This window comes from Thamnophis elegans, unplaced genomic scaffold, assembly GCF_009769535.1.
Source record: "Thamnophis elegans isolate rThaEle1 unplaced genomic scaffold, rThaEle1.pri scaffold_59_arrow_ctg1, whole genome shotgun sequence".
Lineage (NCBI taxonomy): Eukaryota > Metazoa > Chordata > Lepidosauria > Squamata > Colubridae > Thamnophis > Thamnophis elegans.
In genome coordinates this window covers 373,848-393,367 of record NW_022473899.1, presented here as the reverse complement: position 1 = coordinate 393,367, position 19,520 = coordinate 373,848, and the positions used below count along the sequence as shown (strand labels likewise).

The following is a 19,520-nucleotide window of genomic DNA, read 5'->3' as shown; positions in this document are numbered from 1 at the left end:
CGCGTGGAGGGGAGCAGCGGGCAGGAGGGGCGGCTCAGGGCTCCACGCGGGGGCATCTTCCCGAGGGGCCTCCCATCGCGGGGCGGGGCAGGATCGCCTCCTCCCGCCTGGCCTCCGAGCCGGGAAACGAAACCGAAAGTGGCGGCGTCCCCCTCCCCCCGGTGTTTCTGCGCAGGCGTCAAGCCCGTTCTCAGCCTCCCAGGCTGAGCGCAGCTGCTTTCTGGCACGAGGCAAAGTTGCGCCCTCGGTCCAGGCTCCGGTGGGGAGGGGGGGCTGCTCCCCGCCCTTTGCCCAACAGACCGCAGGCCCTTCGGAGGGGGGGTGCTGGCTGAAGGCCCGAAGGAGCTTTGCAGATGAGGTCTCCCCTCCCAAAAGAAATTGGGAGTTAGCAATAGCAGTTAGACTTATATACCGCTTCATAGGGCTTTCAGCCCTCTCTAAGCGGTTTACAGAGTCAGCATTATTTCCCCCACAGTCTGGGTCCTCATTTTACCCACCTCGGAAGGATGGAAGGCTGAGTCAACCCTGAGCCGGTGAGATTTGAACAGCCGAACTGCAGTCAGCTGAAGTAGCCTGCAGTGCTGCATTTAACCACTGCGCCACCTCGGCTCTTATTTCCTCTTATTGGTTGCAGGAGGGGAGGGGGGTTCGGTGCTAGGGGCTGGCAGGGAAGGGAGGGCAAAGGGAGGGGGGTCTATGGGGCTCAAGGCTTGCTTATTCCCGGGGCCAGGACCCACAGAGACCCCTGGCCGGACTGAGCTGGAGGGCACCGAGACGGGATGGATGGCCAGAGAGGCCGCCCCAGACCCCGAGGGGGCTTCCCTCACTCTCTTATCTGACCACTGGGCAAGCTCCCCCCCCATACATTCGCCAGAAGCCCCCTTGCTTGGCCAGTTCTGGCTGCTGCTCTGCCCCACTTCCCCCAGGACAGGAAAGTCTGGGGGAGGAGGGGGGTTTCAAAAAAATTTACTACCAATTTTGTGGGCGTGGCTTGGAGGCCGTGTGACTTTGTGGGCGTGGCCAACTTGATGTCACTCACCAGGAGATGTCATGGATTGGGTAAAATGTGGGGGGAAGCTCACTTAACAACGCTTTTGTTTAGGAACCAACATTTTGGGCTCAATTGTCATAATTCAAGGACTATTACTGCCTTCCTCTGTATGGCAGCCTTGTCCTAGTGAACTCCTCCTTTCTGGCAATTTTCCTCTCTGTTAGAGGTACCAAAATAATCCAGACAATGTAAGGTTTTCTGCTGCAGCAGAGGGTTGGACTAGATGACCGCCGAGTAGCCTTCTAACCCTAAATTACTGTGCTATTTTTCTTTCTTTCTCTTTCTTTCTTTCTTTCTTCTTTCTTTCTTTCTTTCTTTCTTTCTCCCTTCCCTCTGTGGGAAGCAATCAACCGCCGTCCCTCCCCCCAAATAAAATATTACTCCCAGAAATGCTCATTCCACATGCCTGCCAGATAGATAATGAGATAATGAGCCTACAGAAAGTTTGGCTCCGTTCACAAGCATCACTACGGGTCCGGTCTGGTATGCCAGATTTTCACCACCTCTTCTGGCAATAACCGGACAGGACCGGGAGGAACCCATCACTGTTGGGGGGGGGCAACTTTAAGGGCTTCAGGGCACCTTCCCTGAAGGAGGGGGAGGGGCTATAATGCACACACCCCCAAGAGCCCCTCCCTGTGGAGGAGGAGCCAATGAGCAGCTTTCCCTTCCAGGCTCGGCAAAGGGAAGAGCCCCATGGCGGCCTCAGGGGAGCAGAGGGCCTTGGGGCAGCTGGGCCAGGAGGCCACCTGCCCACTCTGCCTGGACTTCTTTGAACGGCCGATGGTCCTGTCCTGCGGGCACAACTTCTGCCACCACTGCCTGGCCCAGCGGGGCACTAGGTTTTCCTGCCCCCAGTGCAGAGCCCAGATGAACTCCAGCAGCGCCTGCCCCAAACTGACCCTGGCTAGCATCGCCTGCCGTTTGAAGGGGCTCCGGATGTCACAGGGGGCCCAGGAGGAGAGCAATGGCCACCGGCTGTGCCAGGAACACGGGCAGCCCCTGCAGAGCTCCTGCTCCAGCGAGGAGAGACTCCTCTGCCCCGGCTGCCGGGGGGCACCAGGGCCACCCCCTCCTCCCTCTGCCTGAGGCTGCCCAGGGGTGCAAGGTAGGGGGCGGGCACCCTGGGGCCAGGCTCTGCAGAAGGGGGGGAGCTGGGCACAAGACACAAAATCTTCCTTTTTTTACATACCGTGGAAAGTGTATCAGTTGGTTACAAAAAGACTTTCGTGCGTCTCTTCCACCGTCATAATTCATACTAACTCCAGTATTTTAACTCAGATGTTTATACGTGTTACCGTCATCATTTTCATTTGACTATAGTTGTTTAAACGTCCTTCATCATAAAATATACCAAGATTTAATACATAACCACATACTGGCATTTCATTCACTATTTCTAAAATCCTCCAATCACACTAAATCCTTATATGTAACGTTCCCGTGGTTCGCCCATGAGGCCAATGTGGGAGAAAAGACAGGAGACGACCTTTCTCGGGATGGAGCGACCCAGATTGGGGGTCTGGGAGCCCCTTTTATTGAGATAGGACAAAGGCAGGAGGAGCAATCAGCATGTGGTTAAAGACAGCCTGTAAAAGTACAATTTCTAATCTACTGCTCAGGAAAGTTCTCTCTATATATGGTCAAATCCTGGTTCAGAGTGACTCTGCAGGCCCTAGTATGAACTGGGCCATGGGGGACACACACCTACACAAGGAACTATATTACAACACTTATATCCTATTCCAGCTAAACCATCCATAATATTTAATAACAAAGTTTTCTATCCTTCTTTCCAAATCACTGTTTACAATTTACATCTCATTTCCTTATGTTGTACCCATACATATATATATACATTATTATTATCCCTCCTTTATTTAGCTGAGGGGCAGTAACATTGTTGGACAGACCCTTGGCAATCGCCTTGTTAATCTCTCTAAGGTATTTGGAGGTCCAAATGGCAAACTGAGAGGGGGTAAGAAGCATGGCTGACAAAAGGGTTTGGAACAGTCCCTTGCAGTATGGGGATTGCACCCCATAGGTGGAAACGGCTTGCTTAAGATCCTTAACAACCCTATAGGGGATTGAGTTATGAGTGGGCACAACCCCCCCAGCCGCGTTGGTTTGGAAGGAAATGGGGAAACAATCCTGTGCCAATTCCATGTCCCCTTGATTGAAAGCATCGCGCAGAGCGTCCTGGAGAGCGCTACGCCACACTTACGGGGCGGAGGAAGGGGCGGAAGGGAGAGGGGAAACCTTCTCTTCCGGAGGGGCCGGGGGAGGTGGAGGGGTCTCGGAGAGGGCCATCGCCTGGCCAGCAGGAGGGGCGATCTCCTCGTAGGGCGGGGGAGATGTTGCCAAGGGCTTAAAAGCAGCCCCCTGCATGTCTTCCTCATGAATTTGAAGGCATCTGACAAGAAGTCTTGAAGTAGTGAGAACTTCTGGCGGGGCTCGAGGTTCCTCATGGAAGTAAATACCCAATTTGATCCATAAGGAGACTTTAAGAGAGCCCTTCTCAGGGTAAATGGGACAATTCTTATAGATGTAAGCCAATAGAGAGAGGAAATGTTTTTTCGGGGGAAGGGGAAGCAAGCGATCTGCCGCTTGAGAGATTGCAATGGAGAATTTGGGGAGATCCCGAAGCTCCTGCAGGTGTGCAGTCTGAGCCTTCGAGAAGCCCGAGCCCATACTCAAGATTCGGGAGGGTTCTCCATTCGCTGACTGCCAGCCCTGGTGGTGAGACTTTGCCCAGTCGGGGATGAGTGAAAGGCTGGCGACACAGGAAATCATGTCGGGGTCACCAAATGTAATGTAACCATCCTCTGCTACCAAATGTGATGTTCCCGTGGTTCGTCCATGAGGCCAATGTGGAGAAAAGACAGGACACAATCTTTCTCGGGATGGAGCGACCCAGATTGGGGGTCTGAGAGCCCCTTTTATTGAGATAGGACAAAGGCAGGAGGAGCAATCAGCATGTGCTTAAAAACAGCCTGTAAAAGTACAATTTCTAATCTACGGCTCAGGGAAGTTCTGCCTATATATGGTCAAATCCTGGGCGTCATTGGTAGGGCACATCTCAGGATGTTATGTTATGAACTATCAGGATGTTATGGAGTTTTAGGAGTTTGTTTTCTCCTGTGTGGTTCAGCGTGGCTCTGCAGGCCCTAGTATGAACTGGGCCATGGGTGACCGCTACGCCTACACAAGGAATTATATTACAACACTTCTTATCACTCTCTATAAACAAGCTGTGAATCCTTGAAGTTCAAAGCCAGGATAATCGGTGAAAAAAGTATTTCGTTTCCAAAAGACAAACATCTAGCTTCCGAGTAGCAGCGTTACAATGTTACCATTTCTTTGTTTCTTTTTGTATTTCAAGTTTTAAAAAAAGCTCCGGTTCTTAAATGAGTTAGAAAAACACCCACAGTAATGAAAGAGGAGAGTTTTAGTGCATAGATTACGGAGAATAGTCAAAGAAAAAAAAATAGAAGAAGGAAACTTAATCTGTTCGTTTTAAAAGGCTTGCATACATCCCATCCATAAAAATAGCATTTAAAAAGTAAGATAACCCTCTGTTCAAAACTAGTCCAAATTCAATTCCGCCGCTTATTTCTTCTGTTCTCCAATTTAAATTAATTTTAAGGGTTTTTTTTAATAGGCAGTCACTTTTAAAACAGTAAAAATTCCTCACCAGCTGAAAACACTTTCTCTTTCCATATCCTTCTGTTTTGGAGCCGCCCCGACTTCATCAGCCATTTGGCTGGATTTTTTTGCCAGAGTCACCGGCTTGAAGGGCTTCTCTTGGATCAATCAGAGACTTTGCGATGTCCCTGTGATCAGCAAGATGTATTCTTCCTGTTCACCATCTCTATGGGACAGTTTAGGTCCGTTTGGACCACCCAGAGACAAAAGTGTTGACTGCAATCTCAGAGCATTGAGATCGCACATCGTGTCGTCATGACTTCGGCTCCCCCCTCTCAGCAGGGCCTCTCCTTGAGTGTAGCACCGGGGTCCTTGTGGCCCCCCTCTGGTTGGGAGCGCTGCCATTGTGGACCCAGGAATGGCACCCTCTCCTCTGCACGCAGGACCTGCTGCATGGTCTCCTGGAGCCCCTGGGGAAGGAGGGGCAGAAGCTGCTGGAGCAGAGAGAGGAAGAGGACCAGAGCCGCATGAGTGCCAGGTGGGTCTCTCGGGGAAGGGGCAGGAGGCAGCACCCCCAGGAATGCTGGGAAATCTCCCCCCTCCCTCTGAGTCCCCCCTTTTCTGCCTCTCCACCCCCAGGAGCAATTTGCTGCCGAGAAGGAGAAGGTGGGCTTGGTGCTGGAGTCCCAGCAGGAGCTGCTCCGAGAGAGGCAGCCGGTCTGGCTGGCCGAGCAGGAGGAGGAGATGGAGGCCGAGTGTGGGGGGGGGCTGGCCCAGTTCTCCGGGAGGCCTCCCGCCTGCAGCAGCTGATTGGCCAGACGGAGAGGAAACCACCAGCCGGATGGGGAATTCGTGCAGGTGGGGGTTGGGGCTCTCGCTGGCCTCAAGAGCGGGGAACAGAGGTTTCCCCACCCTTGGAAGGGTCCCAGACCCCCTTCTCCGTTCTCCTCTTCCAGGAGATCCAGGACACCGTAGAGAGGAAGGTGCCGTCTTCCGTTTCTCCGCCTCTGTCCTTGTGGGTCCGTTTGTGCTCAGAATTCCTTGTGTGGCCACACCGTTTAAATCAGAAGTGCTGATTGTGGGACCTTTTTTAAAAAATAAGTTTTTTATATTTTATTTTTATTACATAATAAAAAGTTATTTTGTGAACAGAGTGTTGTCCGGATTCCCCCTTTAACATTTCCACAAACATATAATTTATTTCACTGCATTTCCAATTTTAGCCGTACAACTTTTCTTCTTGTATTTTCCAATTTCTAATTTTGAATACGTATAAACAATGTCAATTTTTTTCTCTTTAGAGATAGATCAATTTATCACTTCTTTTTCATCTATTATCAATTAGCAACATATGTCTCCAAATTCAATTTTTTATATGATCAGTAAATAACAGAATTACTTTACACGTTTAGAAGAGCCGAGGTGGCGCAGTCGTTAGGGGTGCAGCACTGCAGGCTACTTCAGCTGACAGTTATCTGCAGTTCGGCGGTTCAAATCTCACCGGCTCAAGGTTGACTCAGCCTTCCATCCTTCCGAGGTGGGTGAAATGAGGACCCAGACTGTGGGGGGAATATGCTGACTCTGTAAACTGCTTAGAGAGGGCTGAAAGCCCTATGAAGCGGTAGATAAGTCTAACTGCTAACTGCTATTGCTAGAGTATAGTTCATTGCTAGAATATAGTATAGTTAGTATAGTTCATTCACATTCTATTTTAAAACATACTGTTACCTTGCTTACAGTATTTCATTTCATTCCTCTAATCCATTACCATTCTACTAATCTATTCCTAAATTTTCTTTTCTCTTTTTCTTGTTTTTGTATGTCTTATATCTTTTCCTCTGAATTTTTCCTATCGCTTTCCGAAAGTTATTTGGATGTTTCTCCCCCAGATTTCTCATTCCCATCTCCCCTTATTTCTCTTGTTTATTTTTGGCTCAGTTCCTTTTTCAGATAACACTTTCCTTTTTTCCTCTCTACTCTCTTTATGCCTCTATGGATCTCACTAATCTTGCCCGATTGTATTTTATTTTCCATCTCTTTTTCTATCTTGTTAACTTCTTGCTCATTTATGCTACTTGTCTGTCTCTGTTTTCAACAATTTTTCTGGTTCCTTTTCTACCTCTTTTGTTTCCTTTTTAATGCTGCTCGTGCATTTTTTTAACATCTCCAACAATTCCTGAAACATCCCACCCTCCGTGATCAATTTAAATACACTTTTAATATTTTTGTTTTAACACAATTGATTTAGTCCATCCTATCTTCACTCTTTAATATCAGGTCCCCGAACAATTCAGTCCTTTTCAAAAATCCTTTATTTTCTTCCAGTGTAGACAAAGTGAAACCAAACTCCAATTATCCTAATCTTCACTTTTGTTGTCTCAATCAAATGTTTTATTCATTTTCAATTTCATACAATCACTTATATACTGAGTATTTGCAATAAAGAAAAAAAGAACATAAAAAACCCCTTAAACACAACTCATAAAACCAACCTGGCACTTTCATCCTCCATACACCCCTTCTTCTCCCCCTCCAACTTTCATTTCTCCCCTCCAGCAATCACCCCTCCTACTTCCCTTTCCCCTCCTACCTTCCTTTCTCCCCTTCCTCCCCCTCTCACCCTCCTTACATTCCCCTGTTCCTCCCTCCTTACTTCTCCCTCTTCTTTCCCTCTACTTCTCACTTTGGTGCATTTCTCTATTCATTCAATTCTTATCTACTAAAATTGAGCTAAAAAGAAAAAAGAAAGAAAAAGAAAAAAAAGAGAAAAATAAAAAGAAAAGATAAGGAACAACAGTATACAAGTGCATTCTTCTTATTCTATATATTGAAACTGTATTTCCACCCACCCACCCACCCCCAATGAACCCCCCTCCCTAATCCCCTCCGACTTCCCAGGGCCCACACCCGGCACAATTCTCTATCAAACACCTTCTAGAATATCTTATAGTCAGATAAATTAAAAATAAACATAACCCACGAGAAATAAAAAAAGAAAAAAAAAGAATAAAAAAACGCCCAAGAAAAGAAAAAAGAAGAAACTCTTTGTATTAGGCTCAGCCTCTCATCATTATTAGAGTTTAACCAGAGTAAGTCAATCCATATGTATTTTATCTTCGTCCCTTGCTTCTTTGATATTTACCCCAACTTCCTGTGGACTTTCCAAATAATCTTTCTTAACCTTATATTCAAGTAATAGTTCAAGCTTTCGCTACCCTTCCTCCTACCACTCGCTGCCCCACTCCATTCATTCCAAACCAAAATTCAGTAAAATTACGATCTTTCTCTTCACTTTAAAGTCCTGGGCAAATTAGGTTAGAGTTCAAGCATATAAATCCCATAAAATGTGTGTCCAGAGTCCGCACCGCATCGTTCAATCCCAATATCACATCGTCCGTAGCCAGCTCCACCTCTCTATACCAGACAGAAATCGCAAAGTCCCATTCAGACCAGAAATTTTTTAAAAAAAATATCTTAAAGACATAGCTATATCCTTAATCTCCGCTCCACTGCCTTTCCAAAAGGGGGAGAGCAACACCCTCCGTCTTGTAGCTAGGTGGTCCGCTACTTGTATTAGAATTTAACCAGAGTAAATCAATCCATATGTATTTTATCTTCGTCCCTTGCTTCTTTGATATTTGCCCCAACTTCCTGTGGACTTTCCAAATAGTCTTTCTTAACCTTATATTCAAGTAATAGTTTATACAGAAATCAATTTGCATTCTAGCTCAAGGTAATCTAATCAAGCTTTCACTACCCTTCCACCTACCCCTCGCTGCCCCATTCCATTCATTCCAAGCCAAAATTCAGTAAAATTACGATCTTTCTCTTCACTTTAAAGTCCTGGGCAATTTAGGTTAGAGTTCAAGCATATAGATCCCGTAAAATGTGTGTCCAGAGTCCGCACCGCAACGTTCAGTCCCAATATCACATCGTCCGTAGCCGGCTCCACCTCTCTATACCAGACAGAGATCGCAAAGTCCCATTCAGACCAGAAATTTAATTTAAAAAAAAGTATCTTAGAGACATAGCTATATCCTTAATCTCCGCTCTTCTGCCTTTCCGAAAGGGGGAGAGCAACACCCTCCGTCTTATAGCTAGGTGGTCCGCTGCTTGTCTTCCCCTTCTCCTTGTCTTTCCACATTTCCAGGTGAATCAGGAAGTCCCGCCTTCAGAGTTTTGTAATAAAAATCTCGAGCTTCCGGAACAGAATTGAGACGAAATCTTCGATTTTCCAATGTAACAGTCATACCAGCTGGGGCTTCCCATTTATACCGTATCTGGGAGCTTCTTAGTTCTTCCGTTAAGAAAGTATAGTCTCTCCTTGCCTTCAACATCTGGGATGGAATTTCTTTAAAAACGATCAAGTCTTGTCCATCGATGCATAGCCTATTATTGTAAAACTTTTGTATAATCGCATTTCTGGATTCTTTAGTGGAAAAATATATAATTATGTCCCTCGGAAGCCGTCGCTGTTCTGCTACACATGAGCTCTGGCGATAAATTTTTCGAATCTGCCAATCAAAATTAAGTCCTGGACTTCCCACCGAACGACTGAAAGCCTCAACAAAAGTCTGTTTTAAATTCTCTTGTTCCTTTTCACGCAGTCCTCTAACTCTTATTGCAAACGCTTTCTTATTATAATTTATCATAACGAGTTGTTTCTGAGCATTTCCAATTTCTTGTTGTAGCGCTTGGATATTAGAAGTCAGATTAAGGTTAGACTCTTCCAAAGTTTCCAATTTGTCCTCCATTTCAGCAATATAATCTGTCATAACAGACATAACTTCACTCATATCCACCTTTATTTGATCAATCTTCGCCTCAAGTTTATCATATAAATCCAATACAAATTCTTCGATTTCCTGTCTGAAATCCTTAAGCGTTTGAAAAAGAAATTCCTGTGTTAACAATTCTCCAGCAGAGGGCGTAGAAGGCAAGGGTAGCGATTTTATAGCAGATTCTTTAAACTCATTCGTAACAAAGCGCTTTGCTTGCTTTGCCTGCTTTGATCTGGGCGCCATTATAAGTAAAAATTGAAGATAAACAGATAAACAGGGTTTTCGCTTCCCTCAAATTTCAATGGGTTATTTATCGGCTTTTAATAGTGAGTAGTGAAAAGTCTTCAGGAAAGTAAAGTCAGTTAAATACGTCACATGTCAGTCAGAAACGCTATAAAATCGCCATCTTGTAACTCGGCTGAACAAAGAAGCCTTAAGCAAAATTGAGGCTGGTGTTTAAGATAGTAATAAAAAAGGCATCACAGGAGTGGGCCCCGCTCAGGTTAATTTTAAATAACTTTAAGTAGCTTATATTTGTCCTGGGGGGGGGGCCACCTGTCTAGAGCTGAAAAAAACAGCTGAGAAGAACTGGCTGGAGAAAAAGCTCAGCTGATGCTGGATCTCCTCTCCGTTCACAGCGGGGGGAAAAAAAGGCTGTGAACTACGAAGAAATCCTAGCGACTGAACTCCTCCCAGCCCCTTTCTGCCAAAAAGGGGTGATATCTAATGATCTTTTTAGATATACAGACCAGAACTCTGAGGGGAGCTCCGTTGAGCTCCCAGCGGCGACAGGCTCCTCCCCCGGAAGTCTCCAATTGTGATTCACTTTTGTTGTCATATAACTCCTTGTGTAGGTGTGGCGGTCACCCATGGCCCAGTGCATAACAGGGCATGCGCAGCCACGCTGAACCGCACAGGAAAAAACAAACTCCATAACATCCTGATAGTTCATAACATAACATCCTGATAGTTCATAACATAACATCTTGATAGTTCGCTCTAGATGTGCCTTACCCAACGACGCCCAGGATTTGACCATATATAGACAGAACTTCCCTGAGCAGTAGATTAGCAATTGTAGTTTGACAGGCTGTCTTAAATCACATGCTGAATTGCTCCTCCTGCCTTTGTCCTATCTCAATAAAAGGGGCTCCCAGGTCCCAATCTGGGTCGCCTCATCCCGAGAAAGCTCGTGTCCGTGTCTTTTCTCAACATTGGCCTCATGGGCGAACCATGGGTACTTCACACACTTTATTAGTTTTAAATTTTCCAGTTCCAATTTTATTCGCCAGAATCTCCTTGGGCTTGGTGTTTTATCACCGATAGCTGACCCCTCCTTTCTTCCGTCCTGTATGTTCTGAGTGACGTTTAGCTAGCTCCACTGCAGAAAAATTTTAAACTCCAAAATTAGTTCCTCTCAATCTTATACCAGCCAATCTTCCTCCGGATCTAACACTCCATTCGGTCCTCCACTCCCGCACAAATCTTATTCCAGACGGCCCAGCTCCAGAGCAGACAAACGAAGATGGCCGCCAGCCCCGCTGCCAATCTTCAGAGAGCTTTGAGTGAGGCCTGCTGGGGAACTTGCCTCGCTCCCCACTGTCACCCAAAATGGCTCTCCTTGTGCCCCGTCCCTTCAGGACGGTTTCGGTCCACAAAGGACCTCTCAATGGTGGTGTCAGCGTTCCAAGTATCATGTAGAATTAAATCAGAGTCCAAGGCAAAACGATCCTTAAAGTTCCAATTTAATAAAGCAGACATCTTAGCACATCTGTGTTAATCCCAATACTGGAAATGACATCAGAATTCCACCCAGTTAAAAGTTCATGATCTTGTCCCCACACCCACAATCCATCACATGGTCCAATCTTCTTCTTCCAGGCTGGCGTCTCCACCCAGCTCCTTCCGGTCAGGTGTGAAAGTGCGGAGACAAAGGATGACCTTGGTTTCTAGTAAAGAATGAAAACAATACATTCCACAATCCTACTCCTGTCTATTCCCCCCTCCCATCAACTATACTAATAAAACAGCATAATGAAATAAGAGAAAGTGTGGCAGGCCAAAATTCTAAAAGGGATATAATTGCAGGCCTGACAGGTGGTTTGCCAGCTGGGTTTTTGCGTAGCTCGGTGGAGCTCGCTGTTTCCCGAGCCGTTCTCACTGCGGCGCTTCCGGTCTCTTCTGATTGTGGGACCTTTGGTGTTCTCTGAGCTCAACTTTCCTCCAGGCGTTTCATTGCCCAACTGGATGACATCATACCACATCCTAAACTCAGCTTTCCCAAACCTGAGTCCTGTATTCACCTGCCAAGATGCTGGACCCCACGGCCAACCCAACCCTCAGCCAGCACCCCACCCACTCCCATGTATTGTGGGGAGACAGCCGGGTAGCTGTATGAGGTCGCCCTCCTTGTGTCGCAGGTGCCGGAGTTACATGGTGGGGCGCGTAGAGAGGGTCTCTCCGAGGCTGCAAGGCAGACACAGCGTCGCCTTGGAGGAAAATGCTTCTGTAAGGCAGATTGTGGACCGTAACAAAGGTGAGGGGCCCTTTGAGGAGGGGCTGGGTGGTCCGGGTCCCCCTCAGGAGGAGCCTCAGGAATTCTGGGGGGTGAGGGGGCCCTCTTCTGCCCCCCTTTTACTGGGGGATCTCAGGGGAGCCGGACCCAATCCAGCTCTATCCAATCTCTGGCTGGATAAGGGGGGGGGGGACTGCCTCTTCCACCATCAGTCACCCCCCCCCAAACCATGGCCCTTGGGGGAGGGGAGTCACTGGGCATCTGGGAGGCACCCAGATGTTGCTACCAACAAGGGTGGCTTCTGCTCACGGGCATCCCCCACGGGCAGCTGTTTCTCACCCCGGCCCCGTTTTTTGCCTTTCTTCCTCTGAATCTCAGGCTCCCTGCAGAAGACTCTGACTAGGGAGAGCCTGGAGCAACCTCTGGCCACGGGTAACCCCCTTGGGCTGGGGGGGGGAGAAGGAGGCAGTGGGGGAGGGGCTGGCAAAGACCACCTGCCCTCACAAGGCCTCACAGCAGCGTTTTGCCCAGAGCGCCTGCCAGGAGTGGCCTCCTCCGTGGGGTGGAAGTCCCGAACCTGCAGGGCCACAAATGCAGCCTCTGGGGGAGTCGGGGGTCCCTCATCAGCCACACGGACCGGCCCTTCCCTGCCACGCCTTGGCCGCACCAGAAAAGAGCCACGTTTGAGAGGGCATCTGGGCAGGCCTTCCCGGGCACAGAAGAGCCCAGCAAGGGGGGGGGGGCTCAGTTTTTAGTTGTGCCTGGTAGAAAGTGGGGGAGGGGGCTTCTTCAGAAAGGGCAGCCGGATTTTAAACCACGTCCCCCTTTCCTCCCCAGCACCTTTGCCACAAGACCCCCCCCCCAAGATCGCCTAAAGATAAGAAGACACGTTGGAAAAGCCCTGGGGGGGGGGGCGTGGAGGGGGGCTTTCCATAGAAAAGGGGCCCGGCAGAAGCGCCCTGTGGCCGATGTTGGGCATCCGGTGCCTGGCAAGGGCCCTTCCTGAGCCAGCTCTCAGCCCTCCAGGCTGCCTGTAAATGGGGGGGATCCCAAAGCAGCCACACAAATGTGGTGGGTGGGCCGTGGGCAGCTGCAGAGGGCTCTCCGGGGGGGGAGTTTGCCCAGCGTACAAGGCCCCCCCCAGGAAGGTCCCTGGGGAAGACCGGCCCCGTCGCCTGGCTCTGGTGCCCTCTCTGGGAAGAGCGTTAAACCCACCACCACCAATAGTGGCAACCCGGGAGAAGTGGAAACACAGGGAGTCCTCGACTTATGACCACAGCTGAGCCCAGAGTGCCCATTGCTACTGTGTTCCCCCCAAAAAAAGTAAGACAGGGTCTTATTTTCTTTTGACCCCTGAAATAAGCGCTTGGCCTTATTTTCGGGGAGGTCTTATCATTTTTGAGGTCCAGGAGGCAGCGAGTGTGGTCGCCTCATGGCTGCTGCTGTGTTGCAATGTTTTTGGGGAGGGCTTATTTTCGGGGAAACAGGGTAAGTGAGGCAGTTGTTAATTTTGTCCCGTTTTACGACCTTTCTTGGCCCTGTTGTTAAGGGAGTCCCTGCAGTTGTTAGCAATAAGGTTGTTAAGTGAATTTGCAAAGGGGGACGCAGGGGGTCGCCAAAGGGGATTTTACGTCCGTGGGACTCTGCACCCCTCATCAATCCATACCAGCTGCCAAGCAGGCAAATTCTGACCAGGTGATCATGGGGTGCTTCAATGGTCATAAGTGTGAAAAACGGTCATTTTTTTTCAGTGCTATAGTAACTTTCAACCGTCACTAAATGAAGGCGGGGACCACCTGTGCTATCTCCAGGTGCCCTGGGCAATTAAAGTAAACACAGGGCCTCTCCTGGGTCAGACCCCTATGCCCATCTTGCCCTGCCAGGGACCCCCAACTGCCCATAACCCCCCACCCTTCAGAGGCAGCCCCACTGACCTCAGGCTGCAGAGATTAGGAATTGATCCCACCTTTTGTGGAGGGGGGGTGGTCTTGCCAGGCACCGAGTCTCAGGGCTCCACAGACGACCCAGTATTCCTCCCTTTGCCATCCTGCTGCCCTTCGCCCGCTAAGCAGGTGGAGCGGGTGAAGCATCCTCCAAGACGGAGCTCTCCGACCTTTTCGGCTTTGCGGACCAGTGGGAGATAGATGGTCCTACGTGTGTGGTGGGCGAGCACAACGCAGCACAATATCTTTCTGCTTGTGCGAGGGGGGATGTGTGTGCGCAATCACTCTCCACCCGGGTGACCCAGTTCCCAAAAGCTCAAGGCATGGGGTGACCCCTCACTCCTTGGTGTAAGTGGGCTGCGGCCCAGGGGTGGGGGAACCCTGCTCTTAAGAACTGCTTTCCCCCCCCCCCTGGATGGAAGCGGTGGGAAGTGTCCGTGGAGGAGGAAGACTGTGTCCCTGTGGGGGGCAGAGCACGGTGGGCCATCGGGAGGGCCAAGGAGTCCGTCCGAAGGAAGGGGAGCTTCCAGCTGAGCCCCCAGGAGGGAATCTGGGCCCTGGGGAAGAGGGTTGGGTGGGGGGAGATGATCGCTTTCTCCAAGGATCCGCAGAAGGTGATCTTGCGAAGGGCACCGCGGAGGCTGTGGGTGAGGCTGGGCTACGAGGCAGAAACGGTGGAGTTCCTGGATGCGGAGACGGAAATTTCCCTCTACACCTTCCAGACGGGGCCCCTCCTTGGGGAGACGCTCCGGCCCTTTTTCTATGGGGGCCCGAAGAGAGTCACCCTTCAATGGGAGGAAAATCCACCTGCTACAAAAGGGTTCATGTAGTGATGCCTCCTGGCCCCCTGAGCCCCCTTTTGAAGCCCCCGTTGTCTGGGCAAAACCCCTCCTGCCTCCTGCTAGGTGCTGCAATCTTGTTGTGAATTAACACCATCTTTCTCTACATTTGGCACCTGGGAGAGGTGTGGACTTCAATTCCCAGAATTCCCCAGCCAGCGTAGCTACGCGGGGACTTTAGGTGCTGGAAGTCCCTGCACCCTCCAGGGGCCGCCAAGGTTTGGAATTCCTGTCTTACTCTGCGGCTGGCAGTTTAGATGAGAGATAGGACAGTTAAAGGACCTTTATAATCAACAAACGTTTTTTTATCTTAATATCTGTGTGTTATTCTACACTTACGTTATTCTGAATTTTTGAATGTTCCTCCGTGTTTCCTATTAAAAATAGCAACATGTTTATGTTTTATTTGTATCATTTATCTGGGCGATTTACAGACATTGAATAAGTTTTTAAGATTCCCTTTTAAAGCGTCCATGACAAAATCCCCCCCCCCACACACAAAGGCCCTCCGGGAGAGGCAGCACTTGAAGTGGGGCCGAGGGGCAGGTTGTCCCTGGGGTGGGGGGAGCCCAGAGGCCTTCAACTGCCCCTAAGTGGAGTGGGGAACTGGTGCTTTCTAGCCAGACAAGACGGGCTGGGGATGATGGTCTTTCAGATATCCTGGCCTGAGCCACACGGGGCTTTGAAAGTAGAGCTGCAAATTGGACTCACAACCAGCCGCCACAACATCGGGGTGTGATGTGGCCACACCAGTGGTGGGTTGCAGGCGGTATGCCACAGTACAGGCCTACCAGAGCCTGCACGGAACACCGGATACCATTCTGTTATGGAGAGCCCGCCCGCCCTCGCTCCTTATGTGGTTTAAACTTTTGGCGCTTCCGCACACGAGCATACAGTGCCTGCACACCGCTCTGCCGAGCGGTGCATTGCGGAGGCTTGCAGAAGCGTCGCAAGTAGGTACAACGGAAGCGTGCACCACGCATATGTACATGCGCCCCCATGTGGGTGACGCCAAGCCCCTTCCAACCATACTGGTTGGAATGGGATCCGGAACCCATCACTGGGCCACACCAAGCCTGTCCAGGGAGCACAAGGAGGCCAGGTGCTACATTTTGGACCAGCCATTATTTCCGGGTAGACTTCAAGGGCAAACCGGCCCCTCCATAAACTGAATTGCAGTAGTCTAACCTGGACACGAGTGATGAGAATGAGCGGGTGGAAGCTTTTGAAAGGGAATTCCAACCTAGGAGTAAGAAATGTCCTCGCAGTGAGAACAATCCAACAATGGGAAAGCTTGTTTCCCGGAGTTTTGGGTTCTCCGTCACCGGCACTTTTCAAGAAGTGACAGGACAGCCGTGGTGGGTTGCAGGCGGTACGGCCCGGTATGTGTGTACCGGTGCCTGCCAGAAGCAGCAGCCACCGTGCCGGAATGGTGCTTTGGAGGGCCTGCCTGATGCCCTTGTTTCTTACGCGCGCGCAGCATATGGCACAAGCGCAATGTTCTGCGCAGCAACTGGAGCATCGCAGGTGGTGGCTGCGCATGTGCATGCAGCACGGATGTCCCTGGTGCACGCCCGACTTCCATTGTAACATACCGGTTGCAACGGGAGCCTAAACCCACTACTGCTGGACAGCCGTTTGACTAGATTTCTAGTTCGTTTCCAAACTTCTGTTGGGCCTGTTTTTCACCCTCCCCAGTTCTGGAAGCCTTCCTGAAGCCTGAGGAGGTGTGGGAGGGGGGGGGGAACAGGCCCAACAGGCCAATCGGAAGTTCAGAAACAATCTGTTCCAGCCTTCCGGAGGGCTCCGCGGAGGCCGTTTTCAATCTTTCCCAGGCTTTAGGAAAGTCTCCGGAGCCAAGGGAGGGCGAAACATACACATACCTGCGCAGGGGGGGGGGGCACGCACATCCACGTGGGGGCCAAGCACATGCATGGGGGGTGTACGCACATGCATGGGTAGGTGGGGCGCATGATCATGCTTGCAATAGCGTGCACACTCACAATTTTGGCACGCTTTTACAAAAAGGTTAGCCATCACTACGGTGTGAGCTATTCCCGCCACCTTAGTGTCATCTGCCCATTTGGAGAGTTCCCCTCCTATCCCCTCCTCCATGGGGTTTATGAAGACCTTGGGGAGTCCTGGGCCTCAGAGGGAACCTTGGGGTGCCCCACTGCTCACTTCCCTCCAGGTAGATGCAGACCCATTAAGGGCTCCTCATTGGGTACAGTTTGTCAGCCAGTTAGGAATCCCTCTGGGGGTGATGCTTCTGTCCCCCTTTTTCTTAGCTAACCAAGAAGCAGGTTGTGGTCTACTTTGTCAAATGCCTTGCCGAATCCAGAGAGTTCGCCTGCAATGGTCTTCGCTCTCTGCCATAACCTTCCCCGGAGGTCCAGAGGGGCTAAATTCATGCTAGCCACGAACTCTTGAGCCCTGCCTGACTTCATACTGCAAGGGGCTACCAAGGCAGACAACAATTGTGAACTCGGCTATGGAGCCGAGCAACTCGGGGGCAGGTGTCTCCGTGTCCCCCGGGGAGGCTGGCATCAGGCAAACAAGCTCACCTGCTCCCAGGTGCCCAACTCCAGCCTTTCAGCCGCGGTTATTTGCCAGCAGAGCCTCCGAAAGGCATTTGGGGCTTTCCGGAGAGCAAGAGCTACCACAACTTCCTCCTCTGGCATTGCAAGGATGGGCACAGCTCTGGGAGTGGAAGTGTTCATGAACTCCCTCCCACCCACCCACCCACCGAAAGCCCACCTGGGCCTCCCTCCCATGGGACCATTTGGATCCAGCCAGGAAGGGACAGTCGGAGGCCAAGACCACCAAGCATGCAGTGACCTATGGGGTGAGTGGGGTGTGATGTTGAGGGCCAGAAGGCAGCATCCGCCTCCACACCACCTTCCCCAGAGAAGCCCCCCCCAGCCTCTGCCTCCCCCCCCCCCCCCGTCAGGCCAGGAGAAAAGGGAGCATCACAGCCTTGAAAATGAGTCCAGCTGAGTGGAGAGAGAATCTGTTCAAAATCCACCTTTAGAGGGAGCTGTTTGGGAGAGGCTGGGGGGGGGGGGGGAAGAAGAAAATGCCCCCCCCCCTAGAGACAAGGAGGATGCAGGAGGAGCACCTGGGCAGAGCCTGGAGGGGAGGCCCACCATGTCCCTTCCTGGCTGGATCCAAATGGTCACATGGGAGTTGCAGATTAGAGGACAATTTTTTCCTGAATTAGCAATAGCAATAGCAGTAGACTTATATACCGCTTCATAGGCCTTTCAGGCCTCTCTAAGCGGTTTACAGAGAGTCAGCATATTGCCCCCTAACAATCTGGGTCCTCATTTTACCCACCTCGGAAGGATGGAAGGCTGAGTCAACCCTGAGCCGGTGAGATTTGAACCGCTGACCTGCTGATCTAGCAGTAGCCTGCAGTGCTGCATTTAACCACTGCGCCACCTTGGCTCTTCAAATCCAAACTGCTTGTTAGAAAGTTGTTTGTTTCTAAGTGGAGGGCGAAGGGCTGGTTTATAATTGATTCCGTGACTTTAGAGGTGAGGCAACACAGCGAGATTGGTCTGTAGTTTCCAGGGTCTTTTTCTTTCCTCCCCGCATGAAAGAGGAAAAAGGGATCATAATAATCTGTGGGCATCGTTATTTCTTTACGCCCCTCTGTCACGTCTTTGATTCGTTCCCCACACCTGTGAAACAGCTAAGCCCCCTGGTTTGATTGTCTACGAATTGCTGGTTCAGTTCCCCTGAAAGATGAAGCCTCTTCCACCAACAATGCCTTTTCTTTGTTAAGGAAATCTGATTTCTTTTTCCTGCCATTGAGATATTTGGTGTTGTCCCTCCTCCAGGTTCTTCCACGCTATCTTGCAAGGGGAGGGATTTCCAACAGGAGCCCAAACCTTCTCCGTGTTTGAGACAATTCCTACAATCACACACTGACCGATTCTTCCTGTGGTGACCCCAAGACCCCAGATGAGGAAGGAGAGGGGAACGTTCTGCCCTTAGAGATTGAGGCTGCTGGAGTCTTGGAGAGCCAGTCTGGATGACCTCTGGAGGGGGCGAGGTACAGTTGGAGAGCTGACGAGGATCATCTAGGGATGCTGGGAAGAAGCGAGAGGTCCTCCACTCAGGGCTGTCCCATTGAACACCCACCCACCCCTCTTTCCCACAGGGCTGATCTTCCCCTCCGTGGCAAATATCTTCTACATCAGGAATGGCTTCAGGTGGATTTCTCAGAGGTCATCTAGATCAACCCCCTGCTCGAGTAGGGGAGACACATCACCATCTGTACCATCAAGCAGGAGACCCCATACCATTAGAATCTGAGCCCCAAAGAGGGAGGGAGGCTATGGGTGTCAAAATGGGGCAGGAGCCTCCGGTTGTGAAGGAGAGAAATTGGCTCAAATGGCTGGGTGAGGGTAGGGGGAAATTGCCACCAATGGCTCCCCAAAAGTGCTTGGAGCCGACTGTGTCTGCTGGCATTCTGCTCCTCAAGAGGGGCCTTGAGGGGAAGGGGGGCCTCCAAGCAGGAGGGAGTCCAGACTCTTCCCCTCCCTGGATATGCCCACCCAAACCAGTTCTGGCTTCTGACCGGAAGCAGCGAGGATGGTCGACCCAGAGGCAGCGGAGGGAGGAGCCTCCTGTGGGGGTAGCAAAGAGGAGGAAGAGGAAGGAAGGAAGAATTCCAGGTTTTTCTTACATCAGAAGTTTATTCCTTTATAGCAAAGCGAAGGGAAGTGATTAATAGTAAGA

The 19,520-nt window shown here is 50.4% G+C and overlaps 1 protein-coding gene across 1 annotated transcript; it reads left to right on the top strand.

The window, feature by feature from the left end:
- The first annotated feature begins 1,421 nt into the window (after positions 1 to 1,421).
- Positions 1,422 to 14,765, top strand: LOC116523605 (E3 ubiquitin-protein ligase TRIM58-like). The gene is made up of 2 exons (XM_032238720.1): positions 1,422 to 2,134; positions 14,358 to 14,765. Exons 1-2 carry the CDS (start codon positions 1,748 to 1,750, stop codon positions 14,763 to 14,765), a joined length of 795 nt encoding a protein of 264 aa, XP_032094611.1. The 5' UTR covers positions 1,422 to 1,747.
- Positions 14,766 to 19,520: the final 4,755 nt, after the last annotated feature.

Excerpts from the sequence above, each read along its gene's own strand:
- LOC116523605 (XM_032238720.1), top strand. The coding sequence starts at position 1,748 with ATGGCGGCCTCAGGGGAGCAGAGGGCCTTGGGGCAGCTGGGCCAGGAG. Across the intron at positions 2,135-14,357 it reads GGCCACCCCCTCCTCCCTCT|CGGTGGGAAGTGTCCGTGGA; the intron begins GCCTGAGGCTGC and ends CCTGGATGGAAG.